Genomic DNA, 14,173 nt, shown 5'->3' with positions numbered 1-14,173 from the left:
ATGTTCAATGCATGGACACGCCCAAAAAACCAAAAAAGGCTCCTGCTTTATCAGATAAGATAAACTTGATGAGCACGCGTATATTTTCCCTGTTCACTGATATATGCCTTTCACCATCTTGTTTTTCCAAAATTTGTTCTGGCGAATTTTTTAACGCAAGAATAAAGCAAATCATACATGTCCGTTGAGAGAGACAAAAAAGAAAAAAAATATTAGTTAGGTGTACGTTTTTGTTTGGTTTGGCCGTATTGTCTTTTGAAAATGGGTTTGGAAGTATGTGATGTTTGGATAGATGTGCTCCACCCAGAAGGGACTTTCTGTTTCGGCCACCATATTCGGAGGAGCGTCAAAGTTTTTGGCTCCTCCACAAAAATGATAGAATATATGCCCAAATATTAACGTCGTCGTGTCCGGTTTTATTGCCTTCAAATGATTTAGCGTTCAGAATTAAGTAAGTGTCAGAGAAAACCACGAGCCGTCCCATTGATTGTTACGGACGTAGTTGCTTGTTTGCACGATCATGAAGATTTAAATTCCCCATCCATCCTCCCATCTAGAAGTCTCTATGGCTATCCCAATAAACAACAGTGGTTAAGCAATGGAGAATAACACCCCATTTGAAATTATTTATTTTTCGTATTCTGTAAAATATGACTTAAAAAAAAGTAATTATAAATTATTTTAAATAAACACTGAAGAGACGAGCGGCGATTAGCTTCCGTAGAAGCTATTTCCTTCGCTAATTTTACTTTTTTATTTTAATAATTGAAGTTGCATCCAATAAGAGAGTCGGAAAATAACACGATTACTTTGCGTTATGTTGGGGGGGCCAAATTGAAGGCTTTGGAAATCGCACTGACAACGATCCGTAAATTTTGTCTGATTGTTTAAGTGGGCCGCAATACTCATAACTCTGCATCTCTGCGCACGACCCCCCCCCCAAAAAAATCCAAATTGATAATATTGTATTATTTAAATTATTTATTTATGAGTCATGCATAATGCGGTTTGAATAACATACGGGCCCCACTGCTGAGTTAAATTAAAAGTCAGGCGATAATCAATTTGGACACAACTTCTCGGTGTCATCATACAGTGACAGTTAGGTATGGTGTTTGACGGAGAAAAAAAGTATCTATATGATAAATCAGTTACAAATATGAAAACAACTCCTCTTGTGATATTTATAAAACACTTCTAGTATGTTTTATATAAATAAAAAAATCTTTTAAATTTTATTAACTATCATTTAAAATTTAATGAATTTTTAACTTTATCTCTATTTAATATACATTATGGCTCATATAAACAAAATCAATACAGTAATAAATGAAGGGTAAAATTGTATATCTATGCAAAAAATTTCTCCCAGTGCCTTATAAATAGGACCAAAAAATATATTCTCTCTGCTTTATAAATAGGACCAGAAGAGTATTTGTTACAGTTTTTAGCTAATTTAACTTATAAATTAAAAACTATTTTTTTAAGTATGAGTACAAAAATGCCTAAGATTTATTTATGACTTATGTAAAAGTATCTCAACTTCTCAGTGTCATTATACTATCTCTTCTATTTAATATAAAAATTAATTAGGGAGTTGATTTTTTTTCTATTTATAAAACTTCAATTCATTTTGCTTTTCAGATTTATTATTTTTTTCAAAATATCTTTTCTAATTGTAAGAAATTTTCATTAGAAATACTTTTAATAGTAGGGTTTTCACGGGACAAGACGACCCTGTCCACTACCCTATCCCGTTCCAAAGTCATCATAGTTCCAATAGGGATGTGACCAAGATGTCTCGTGGGATTTTTTTAAAAAAATTTTCAATGAAAAGAAATTGTGTCGTCATTTTGATTTTATTTTATTTTATATCAAACGTAATTGACCAAAATCGTATTCCCTTCTAAATATAGTTTTAAGTATCTAAATTACATGTAATTAAGTAATACTCCTTCGGTCCTAATTATAAGACCCAATTGACTTATTTGAGGAGATTAAGGAAGTAAGTTAAATTGGTTATTTATAATAAATAAGTGTTGTCATTCTTAAAATATCCTCACTAATTAAGTATATTGGCTAAAACTATCATTATTAGAAGGATTATCTTGGAAAAAAATGCATAAATATAAGAGACAAAATGGATTGGGTCTTATAATTATGACCAAATAAAAAGTCAAATTGAGTCTTATAATAAGGACCGGAGGAGTAGTAGTGAATATTTGATTTAAGTAGAGATAAATTACTTAAACTTGTTTTTCTTTTTCATGTTTCAAAATTTCTCAAAATAAATGTTACATGTGGTCATGCAAAGGCCACTATCCTTTATTCTAATGAAGTCTAAACACAAAAATGCATTATCATATGGTATTGATTGAAACTTGTTTGAGTTACATTTTTAAAAACAATTTTTTTTCTTTTTTTAAACATCGAAGTAAAAAACTTATTAAAAGATGTGAATTCTATTTATTTTTTAAAATTTAAAATTTATTTTTTTGCATTGTTATAATAAACAAACAAAAATAATCTATACAAAATATATATGTGTGTATATAAATATATATCTCAGGATGGGAGGAGGCCGTTTTGCGTTCCGTTCCGTCACGGCTTTTAGCGAGACGGGACAGTATAAACAGCCTTTCATGATACACATAATCAAAGAGGTTTTCTCAATATCTTGTACTCTATTGATTGATTATTGATATCACACGACTGGTAAAGATATTGATTTTTAAGTTTAAGGTATTTATTATTTAATTTGATTATAATTTTCTGTACAACTATCACATGCAACAAAAAATTATTGAGTTTTCATCCATCTCGCTATTTTAAAGTTTTGGACAATTCAATATCATTCTTGTGCACGAATATTTTTTATTGAAAATAATTATGCTGGAAGTATAAATTTGTTACTGAAGTCCATCAGTCAACTCAATTCCTGATAGTATCAGCATATCAGGGACGCGTTGATGTTTTTGTCTGCTCCCAACAGACAACTAAAATACATGAATTTATTAAAAATTAAATTGTATTTCTTGCAAAGTAGTTTTATGACATTTTAAAACCAAGTCATATTATCCATAAATTACAACAATAAATCTTAGCATAAGCGTAAATGTTTTTTGACAGAGATGTAGATTATAACAGTACGAATTTTACTGAAGAAAATGCAGACACAGTGCTGGATCCTGTAACTTTTATAAAATAAGTTTAACTTTGACCGGGTCACAATTTCATGTCAATTTTATATCACGCAAAGACTTTTTTTTTTTTTTTACTGGTGAGAACAAATTCATGGTGGGAAAAGGATTTTTTTTAACTTGTTAACTTAAGCAAGGGTAATTCTAAAAAATTATATATATATTGTTTAAACTCAAGTAACACCGTGCAAAGTGGTTGATAATGAATCCATAAAATGAAGACAGGAACAAGCATTAGTTGGGTCCGACTGTGAGTATTGATGGCAGAAGCCTTTTTTTTTAAAAAAAGTAATTAATAGGAGTGTTGAAATGCTGATTTGTTCGGGAATGGGCCGAACACCCGACGAAGAAAGCCCAAATTCTGTTTATTTCGCAATTAAGCCCCAAGTGTACTGAGTGATACGGCCTCGTTCACCTTTGTCACCTTGTACCAAAAAAAGTATGGCGAGCCACCCATTCTTTTTGGTTTGGGCTGATCAGCTTGGGCCCAGAGTGGAATACATCTTGTATGGAGACAACTTGTGATTCCGTAACTAACAGGGATTGGGTCTAGCAGGAGGAGTTAGTTCCTCACAGCATAACGAACCAAGGTTCAAATCCCCACTAGGAGAGGTGCTCTCATTTAGTACCCGACAGTATCTCAGATAAGATTGCCTCCAATAGGAGGATACTTATGCTTTAGCAAAAAAAAAAAAAACTTGTGATTCCATAACTCCTCTTCCTTGGAGTAGATTCAATCTCTGAGCTGGTTGAGACATTGGGAGAGGCATATTTGCAGCTTAGTAAAATTGGGAGATTCATACCTTTTGGGTCAGGAAAAAAAAAGACTTGCTTGTCATGTTCTCGTGCCCATAAGGATAAGCTCTAGTGGATCATGGGTGAGCCTAACTCATTTCCTAAAATTTTTGTATAAAAAAACAAACTTGTGATTTCATATTTGTAGTTTTCAAATCCTTATTAGCCTCATCATCTGCTGTTTCAATTGCACAGGCACTTTCCCCAGTTAGCCCTTATCATTCCAGACTGTTTTCTTTTTTTTGGTTCATGTAACAGGGTCAGGGATGAAACTATAATGAGATTTTTTTTTTCATGTAATTAGGTCACGGATGAAATTGCAATGAACCAAAATTATAGTCACAAAAATATCTCCAATATCCTTAAAAAAAAAAAAAAAGCAAGCACGTATTCCTTGCTTCATGTCTCTCCCGGCGTTTACTGTTTGCCTGTTTGCCAGATAGTTTTAGGATTACAGTAGTGCCTCAAAACAATTTCTCTAGGGATGGAACTCATTAACATATCTAATCCGCAAAAGCATAAGCATGGGCCCCACTCAATAGCAGATCAACCAACCAGTTCATGTAGCCGAAACAATCTGCATGTATCTTTGGCTACTGATCATAAGTCATCAACTTCATACCTCAGTAAAAAAAAAAAAAAAACCAGCTTCACAACAAAAATTACGGAGTGAATAATTTTTAAAGGTGAAACCACCACTTTTTTCCGCATGCTATGCTCCTGCAGTAAAAAAAAAAAAAAAAAAAAGGTAAGTGTATACAATTTAGACCTAATCAAGCATAGTGGATCACTAAGGCAATTTATTATTAACACTGTGATTGAATATATGGCAGCATATTTATAAATAGAAGATATTATATAGGTGGAAAGAAAATATAGTACTCCTCATGTCCTTAATATAAGACCTAATTATTGAGTCGTTCTTGCTTCTAAATATAAAACTTATACTTACTAATTTTTCTTAAATTATCTCCCTATGGATACTTTCTCAACCATAATCAAGTAGAAAAAGGAAAGAGGATATTAAGGAAGATGATTATAATGTTTTAGGAAAAAAATGTCATATTTTATAATTAACTAACTTTTTTAATCTAATCAAATTAGTTAAATAAGTCTTGTATTAAAGACCGGAATACTAAATTGAAGGAAGGAACGTGAAAGTGGGACATGCATGGATGGGGTGTGTGAAAGCGGGGGAGGTAGAAATGGAACAGGCAGAATGGTAAAATCAAAATGCCTTTTCCTAGCCATCATAACTGCCTCGTGCTGCCGATTCCGACTCCTCCACTACGCACATAATCGATGGGCCCCCTCACAAAAGCTGAAGCGTTTGATCGATGTTGAAATTATTCACTCTGTTAAAGTCATCCCCGAAAATATTGATATGTTCAAAGCAAACACCAAAGAGTGGAGATTAGAAGATAGATGAAGACAAACTAACAAAGTAGGCCAGTCAATCAATAGATAGACACTTTGAATTTATGGTAGGAATATTCCAAATATCATGTGTTTTGGGTACTATCAAACAATTGAGTGTTCCGTGTGGTGGCGTCAAATCATAACCCCAAACCGGTAATTTAATTCTAGTGCCTTTATGCAACACCTTTTCTGCTCCCGCTTCTTAGCGGCCATTTTTTGCGCTCTCCACATTCTTCATTACAATTTTACCTGATTGCATCTTTTTAATTGAATTCTTAAATATCAACTTCAGATTTATCTCTCACTCGATTAATTAATATCAGCATTTAGCATATCCATATATTTTAGCCGAAAATATGGTGGCCCAGCCAAAGAAACTGGGGCCAGTTAAAATATCAACTCGCATTAAAAAACGTCAATTATGTATCTAACTTAACCAGGGGTAAATGGGTTGGCCGCCATTATGCTCGCAGCATCTTTATTTTAAAATTGAGATCCTAATTCACCTCTTCCCCTCCCGCCCACGTCATAGGTGTGAACCATTAATGAAAATTTCGTCGCATTATGATTGGTAAATAATTCTAAAAGTTGTCTAAGATTGCTCAACTTCCCCCTCCCTTCGGGAGGAAAAAAGGAGAATTAAGTCATGATCCCTGTTTTTTTTATATAGCTCGAGGTAAGTTACAGTGTTAGTTGTATGCTGCAAATAATTGGATTGTAAATTTTATAATATACACATGAATAAAATACTCTTTCAGTCCTTAATATAAGATCTATTTAACTAATTTGATTAGATTAAGAAAGTTAAGTAAGTTAGTTAATTATAAGAAATATGACAAGTTTTTCCTAAAATACTATAATCATCTTTCTTAATACCTCATCTCCCTCTTCTACTTGATTATAGTTGAGGAAGTATCTATAGGAATAATTTAGAGAAAATTAATAAATATGATAAATATGTCTTATATTTAATATCAAAACCAACTCAACAATTGGGTCTTATATTAAGGATTGGAGGAGTATTTGTGATGGTGATTTATGTAAAATTTATATTTGAACTAGAAAAAATAATTACGCAGTCATGTTTCAATTAAATAGGAGTGAAAATTTTATTATAAAAAAAAAAGAGAAGTGAAAAAAATACAGATAATTAATACTCTTTCGGTCTTAAATATAAGACCTAATTTTATACTACAAAATAAGTCTTATAATTATATTATAAAATGAATCTTATATTTAAGATAAGAGGAGTAATAAATTATTTGAATCCAGCTATTTCCATACCCAATCATCACAGTCACAACTTGTTCCTTTCGCGATGGTGAGTGTAGCTCTCGTTAGCTTTTTTCACCCTACCTGATTGTTTTTTAAGGGACGAGTGGACGACCGCTGTTATTCTTTTTCTTTGCGTAACGCCCCGCCTTTTCTTTTCAACTTGTGGGGATGAAAGTATTACAAGTGACCAAGGTTTAAAAAAAAGAAAGTATTGCAAGTGACGCTAGACTTTAGACTCAGCTTTTATTGAAGACAATATAATTCGATGCAACATCTAATATTCTAAATATAAGAGTTAATTAGCACTCCTAACTATAAAATTTCAATTCATTTTGTTTTCCAAATTTACAGTGTGTTTTAAAAAAATATTTCTATTAATTGTAAAATGTTAACGTGATCAATTTAAAAAAATTAATAAATATTAAAATAAGTCTTAAATATAAAATTAATATTAACCCTCTGTGTGAACCATAATAAACTGTTACTGAAAAAAAAACAGACGAAGAGATTATTTTTTAAAAAAATCGTAAAAAAATTATAGATTAAAACTCATGATAATATTAGTATAATTTTTAACAATAATAATATAAATTTTAACAATAATTTTTATAAACAGATCTCTGTATCTAATTTTTTATTTTGATGGTTTTTTTTTTACGGATTTTTTTTTTTTTCTTCTAGAAACTGAAGTCGCATACAGGGATGAGTTGAGCTTGTTAGGACTGAGGAGGATGCAGCCAATGAATGGGAGGCAAGGAAGTGATGGGGGCTCAGCAATGACATGATAAGGTCACGTCAGATGATGTCACCCACGTGTCACACTTAATCAGTCAACCAAGTTCCATGCATCTTCCATCAATTATGGGTGTATACATATGCTTCTCCATCAAACGCAACGCCGCCGACATTATTTTATATTCTGTATCTATACTCTTTATACATATACTATTTCGGATATTTAATATAAAATTTTATTTTATTTTTATTTTATTTTTAAATATAATATTCTAATTTATTTGTCTATCATATTTATATATATTTTTTAAGTTAATCCTTCTAATAATAGTCGTTCTTATCAATATACTTAATTAACAAAAATATTTTTAAAAAGATAACATCTATTTATATAAATAACTAATTTAACTTTTTTTTTTTTAATTTTTAAAAATTACTCAACTAATTCTTATAATTATATCAGAAATAGTATTTCACAAGGGAAAAAAACACCGGAAACAAAAGAGAGGGCGAGCGTGTAAGCACGCGCCCCCTTTTTAAGTTCTGTGGTGGTTCCTTAAGATTTGTGAACCCATTAAGAAAGCATTCATCTTTCCACTCCCTCACTCTCACCTCCGCTAATCCTGCGCTCCCTCCACTCCTCGGCTCATAAAGCTTTTTCTTATAATCATTATAATATCACGAAAAGAATCGTGAATAGTAATACGAAGAAAAAAGAATCCGAGTGGCCTATTAAAGCCACCGCAGCCTGACACGTGGCTTCCCGCCCGATCTCCGGCCTTCCGTTATCGGGCTGGGAATTTGGATTCGCTCCCTGCTACTCCCACCTCTACTTCTCCCTCCTCATAATATGCGTTTTAAAACATTTAACGATGTGCACACGGCTTCTTAAAAATTATATCGAGTGATTTAAAGCATAGTGAAGTTTATAAAAATATTCTTATTTATTTAAGAATAGATTTATTGGAATATAGTGACTTATATGGTCGTTTCTGTATAAAAACAATTAATATTTATTGAGTTTCTAAAGCGACAATTATTATTTGAGAAAAAATTTAAAGGGAAATTTATTTTCATTTTAAAATTTAAAATGGAAACTGCGTGGATGTAACTAATTTTTCTATGTTTATTTTAATAAGAGAATAGTGTGTATTAATGTTTTTTTTTTATTATAAATACGATGGAATACGCAACCATTCATTCGCAAGAGAGTCTTAAATAGTATTTGGAAACTTTAAAAAAATATTTTCCTGTAAATCGGAATATAATTTTTCGCACGTACTTACCCGGAATTTGTAAAAACATTTCTCAAAAGCTAATCAATTTTATGTTATTAGACTGTTTTGGTTGTTTATGTTTACTCAAATTGTAGCTCTCTCTTTGGTTGATGTTCAATCCCCAAAATCACATCGTCCCAGTTTTGTCACACTCTCATATTGTTCCCTGTCATTTGTATTGGCTTCAAGTCCACCCGCCAAAAAATGACATAAAACTAAAAACCAAATCCATCAATATGGCACTCTTATTGAGTGCACATATTCCAATTCCTGCGCGGATCGAATTTGAACTTGCGGCTGCTTCGTTGCTAACCACAAATCTTTTGCTTGATTATCACATGGCTTCTAATATGCGCACCCCCCCCCGGGGGGCACATTAACGTTTTACGCAATTGCCACGTGCCTTATACATGTATGTATGTTCCACTACTCACACGTTCTCACAGATGTGTGTCTATATATATGCATAAATTAATTAGTTTTTTTTTTAATACGAGCGTGTTCATTGATTAACTAACTAACCCATGATCACATGTAATGAAAAAGAATTTGAAATTCCCACAGACGGGTGGTATTTCTATATATTATTGTCAGGGAGGGGAGTAATAAATCAAGGGGCGAGTGTTTGATGTGGAGATTTTTTCTGTGTGCCCTCCTGCCATAAAAGGCTTCTATTTTATTCAATTCCTCCGCTATAATTATATTCTGGGGCATTAACATTGGGCGGTGGAGACGAGTGACGAAGTGACAAGCCCCATGGTTGACGATGATGTTAGTGTGCGACGCCCTGCTTTTTCGTTTACGTGTGTGTTTTGGATTTGACTTTATATGTGCATAATTGCATGGTGACGAGGAGTGCCATTTCCACGCAATAAAAAGTCCATCCAAACACCCCCCCAAAAAAAGCCGAGAATTCATCAGGTCCCTGCCTTGCTTTACTGTATGTCCACTGATTTTGCACTTAACCCAACCACTCACATCGTATCCACCCCGCCCTTTTGATTTGGAATATCCGCCCCTCCAATCAAATCTCCATCAATCAGTCTTTCCATTACAAAACCAAAGGCACCATTCTCAGTTCCCTAATAGCACCACGCCTCCTCTTGCTTGTCCTCGAAGTAATGTTGATAGAGATGTCAGATATTAGTCCGAGTTTATTTCTATCTCTCAAGGCATTTTTACCTGCCTATATTGTGACTCCCTTTTTATAATGCTTGAGAGAGAAACCTCAATAAAGAATTAGCTACTAGCCAGTGCTCAGAAGGTCAAGGACGACGATCCGATCCTCTGAAAGTAACTGCCATTATTTCATGCCATTACATGACCACTTTTGTGTGGGTTCAGCAATTCGCCAGAATACGGCGAAATATATGTCGAAAAGGGAAGGTTATGAAGTTATGCTTGCTTACTGTTCTTAATGAATCAGCTTCTTCTTTTTTATTTGATCGTGGATCGCTACGCGTGCGTATTCTCAAACAAGCCAGCACGTTTTGATTTTGAATAATTGGAATTAAATACCCGACCATATATACTTTAATGCACAGGGGACTTCCAATAATTAATCAGAAAGAGAAATTGCTATGGAGGATCAAAACAGCGGCGGGAACTGCCGGGGATTAGAAGCCGTGAGCGGAGGAGAGGAGGTGGGTGATGCAACTTGGGTACACGTCAGCGGCCACATGGCAGACACCCTATTCAGCACCATCAACGGTGCAGCTTGAAGGACTCTCCTGGCTGTGTGACTTTCAGATTCGTGATGGTGGGGGACCACAGCCCACTCCCAGAAGGCTGACGGGCCACGTGGGGGGGTGTGATTGGGCGGGAGCGGGGAAGGGCACAGTCACTGATTGCCTCCCCGAGCGAGGGAAAGAAAAAGACGGAGGCCACGTGGCGGGAGAGGAACGTCAGGATGACGAGGAAGTAACAACTGCGTCCGATGATTATGTCAGGGATGGGTATCAGTGGGGGGGAGTGGGGTCCAATCAGCCAGGGGCATACCTTTTGGTGTGGTTACGTCAGGGGGGGGTTTCCATCTGACCGTTCCCCGTCCAAGTCAATGGGACGACGTCACTGATAATTCACCCCTGCGACCACCACGGCGGCACGGAGGCTGTGCGTCAGCGTGGGATCTGATCTGATCACTCCCCGATTCCAGAATAAAAATGTCTATTCCGGAACTACCCATTTGGCTATTACGTTCGTGACCCTCTCTTCTCAGATCACCTCCCGTAAGTAATCATGAATTCTCCGTTGATCCTTGACAAAAGCAAGCAACCCCCACTTCGGGTTGGGAATCTTTGACGTTGCCTCCTCTCCTTCTCAGCTCTCAGTATCCCCCCAAAATTCCCCGCCATTTCTTTAATGCACATGACCTCATTTTTTTTATTTTTCTAAAAATATTTACATATAAGATATTCATTGAGATTCCACAATAATACTAGTATATTAAAGAAAAAGGACAGTAGATGGGTAATAATTAGATTATTTAGTTAAATGCCGTATTACCAAATTTATCAATAATAAATTCTCACTATCACCTACTCTAATTTCTGATGTAAAAGTTAAGTAAAAATTTAATTTAATAGCAAATATAAAATATCAATTCATCTTATCTCTAAGATTTTCATGAAGGAGTGATTATAATTATATATAGGTGATTAAATTAAAGGGAGATGTTAGGAAAACCAATATATATTTTCGTATATAAATTAAATATCTCGTTGTTATATTAGGAATGGGAGAAAGGAAATATTGCACACGCTTGATATACATCAACATATATACTCCTCCGGTCCTTATTATAAGACCCAGTTTGACTTTTTATTTGGTCCTAATTATAAGACCCAATCCATTTTCTCTCTTATATTTATGCATTTTTTTCTAAGATAATCCTTCTAATAATGATAGTTTTAGCCAATATACTTAATTAGCAAGGATATTTTAGGAATAACAACACTTATTTATTATAAATAACCAATTTAACTTACTTCCTTAATCTCCTCAAATAAGTCAATTGGGTCTTATAATTAGGACCGGAGGAGTACATCATCAGTATATTGATATATTGACGGACCTGGCAAAGGAGTCGGTTGTTTTTATTTGACAAATAATAATGAGAAAACATATGAATATTATTACACTATATATGTGCATATGTATTTGGCGAGAAATTTTTTAAAAAACAAAAAGAAAAGACAAAGGGGTGATGGCGGAACGCGACGAGCGCGCGTTGAGGAGAGTGAGGCGGGGAGGAGGGGAACAGTAGTCTGTGATGTAAGCAACCACGCCCCCTTCTCATTTATAAAACACCTCCAAAGCAGCTCCAATTCTCCAGCCTCCCCAACACCCACTTGCCTTCACCCCACGCTGACATCACCCCTCTCTCGCCCCCCACCGCCAGTGTACGGGGATGCAAGGGCTACGCCGCTGCTCCGACGACCTTATCCACCTCGACCTCGCTCCCTCCTCCACCAACACCGCCGCCGCCGCCACCGCCATGACCAACTCCTCTTCTTCCTCTTCCGCCTCCTTATCCATCGACTTGGACGAATCCGCCGAGGCCCGAATCCAGCGCCTCATCTCCGAGCACCCCGTCATCATCTTCAGCCGATCCTCTTGCTGCATGTGCCACGTCATGAAGAAGCTGCTCGCCACCATCGGCGTCCATCCCACTGTCATCGAACTCGACGACCACGAGATCGCCGCTCTCCCCGCCTCCTCCGACCTCGACACTGACTCCCTCCGCAATCGAGCCCCCGCCGTTTTCATCGGCGGCTCCTGCATCGGTGGTCTGGAGTCCCTCGTCGCCCTCCATCTCAGCGGCCACCTCGTCCCCAAGCTAGCTCAAGTCGGAGCTCTCTGGGTATGATTCATCATTGATTATATTTATCACTTCATAATTAAATATTCCAAAAAAAAAAGGAAAAAAAAAGGTCGATGTAGCTAATTCGTATAATCCTGCTGGAGTATGAAATCTGAATCCAGGAGGTGTTCAGCAGTTTGGTATGGAAACGATGAGAAATTAGGAAAAGGGTTTGTTGTGGTGTTTCGGTTCCTCTGGCGGGGATGGGTGGTGGATGCGAAGTGAGCAGTCAGTGTGGGGAAAGAATGGATTCGAATAAACGAGGGAGTATGGTTTTGTCGTGAACGATACTCGCTGGTTACGGAGGGAACACGTGTATAAGGGTATCCAGTGCGTGCAGTGCTTGGGTTCTACAGCGTTTGGGCGAGTCAGTCAGAGTAACTCAGTCTCCGCGTCAGTCATTTTGGGGCCCATTCCCAATTATTAAGCACTCAGGGCGGCAGATGTATAGCCCACAGTAGCTTCCTCACTCTTCCTCTCCCAAATCGCAAAGCTTATCATTTCTCTCTCTCTCTCTCGGCATATCAATAATATCAATCTGCTGTGTCGGGATCCGTAGGTAGATATATGAGAAATTTGTTACCCTTTTGGATTGCTCTTTCATCTTCCGTGTCAAACTGTTGTTGGCGCCGTTTGCCCGGGATAGGGACAGTCGGGGCCGTCCGAGGAGACCAGGGATCGAAGATCTTCATGGCCTTTGTTTATGGGGGTTAAGTCCTTGAGGGAAAAAAGAGGGGGGGGGGCTTTATTTCTTTTGGAAAAAAAAAAAACAAGGTTCTTCGGAAAAAAAGATGAAGATGATGAAGCGGGAGGAGGCATACGGACAAATGCTTCTTCAATTATTGAAAATCAAATGTCCTGAGCAAACACGACTCCTTTCCTCTCTTTTATTGGTTCCATGCCCTGTGTTGTCCCTTTCATCAACACCCATTTAATCCCATGGCTTCTGTAATATTATTCTCTCATATCAAATCAAATATGCTTAAATTCCTGATTAGTTTTGTTGGTTTTCTCTCACAATTATTTATATGGTATCTTGTGCTCACATGGCGCTGTTACTTCTCTTCAGTACCATGATCGTTAAAGGAAGCCGAGTCCCTTTTGTTCTTGTTCTCTCTCTCTTTCTTTTTTTTGGCCAGATCACCATATATTGGTGTGTTTTGTTTATCTTCAAACAGACAAATACTTTCTCTTGACAATGATATGACGGAGTGCATGTTTTATGTTTGGCCATATTAAAATCTTAAGAATATATTTTTAGTTCTTTAATTTTATATAAGATTTTAATTTGCTCTTTTAACTTTAAAAAAAAAAGTTTTTAGTCTTTTAATTCTGAAACTATTAACTCAAGAAAATGATGATATTGAGTTATTGAACGAATATAAAACATTCTCAACTATTAATTTAAAAAACAACCAGGATTATTGTAAAAAGTTATCATTCAAAACTAATATTTTAAAATTAAAAATCAAATGTATAGTTTTACCCAAAAATCATGACCACGGGAAAGAAAGGAATATACTACCTCCGGTTTTTAATACGAGAGCTACTTAACTAATTTGAGTAGATTAGAAAAACTATTTACATTAATTAGTTGTTTATAATAAATA

General features: G+C 35.7%; 1 protein-coding gene across 1 annotated transcript; it reads left to right on the top strand.

Annotated features, from left to right (window-relative positions):
• Positions 1 to 11,932: 11,932 nt before the first annotated feature.
• Positions 11,933 to 13,608, top strand: LOC114761746 (glutaredoxin-C10-like). The gene is given in 3 exon segments (XM_028951176.1): positions 11,933 to 12,160; positions 12,162 to 12,196; positions 12,199 to 13,608. Coding segments are annotated over 3 exon segments (456 nt in total). The 5' UTR covers positions 11,933 to 12,110; the 3' UTR covers positions 12,570 to 13,608.
• The last annotated feature ends 565 nt before the right edge of the window (positions 13,609 to 14,173 follow it).

This window comes from Neltuma alba, unplaced genomic scaffold (assembly GCF_004799145.2).
Source record: "Neltuma alba isolate B1F8T4 unplaced genomic scaffold, ASM479914v2 tig00011134_pilon, whole genome shotgun sequence".
Classification (NCBI taxonomy): domain Eukaryota; kingdom Viridiplantae; phylum Streptophyta; class Magnoliopsida; order Fabales; family Fabaceae; genus Neltuma; species Neltuma alba.
This window is presented reverse-complemented; position numbering and strand designations above follow the sequence as displayed.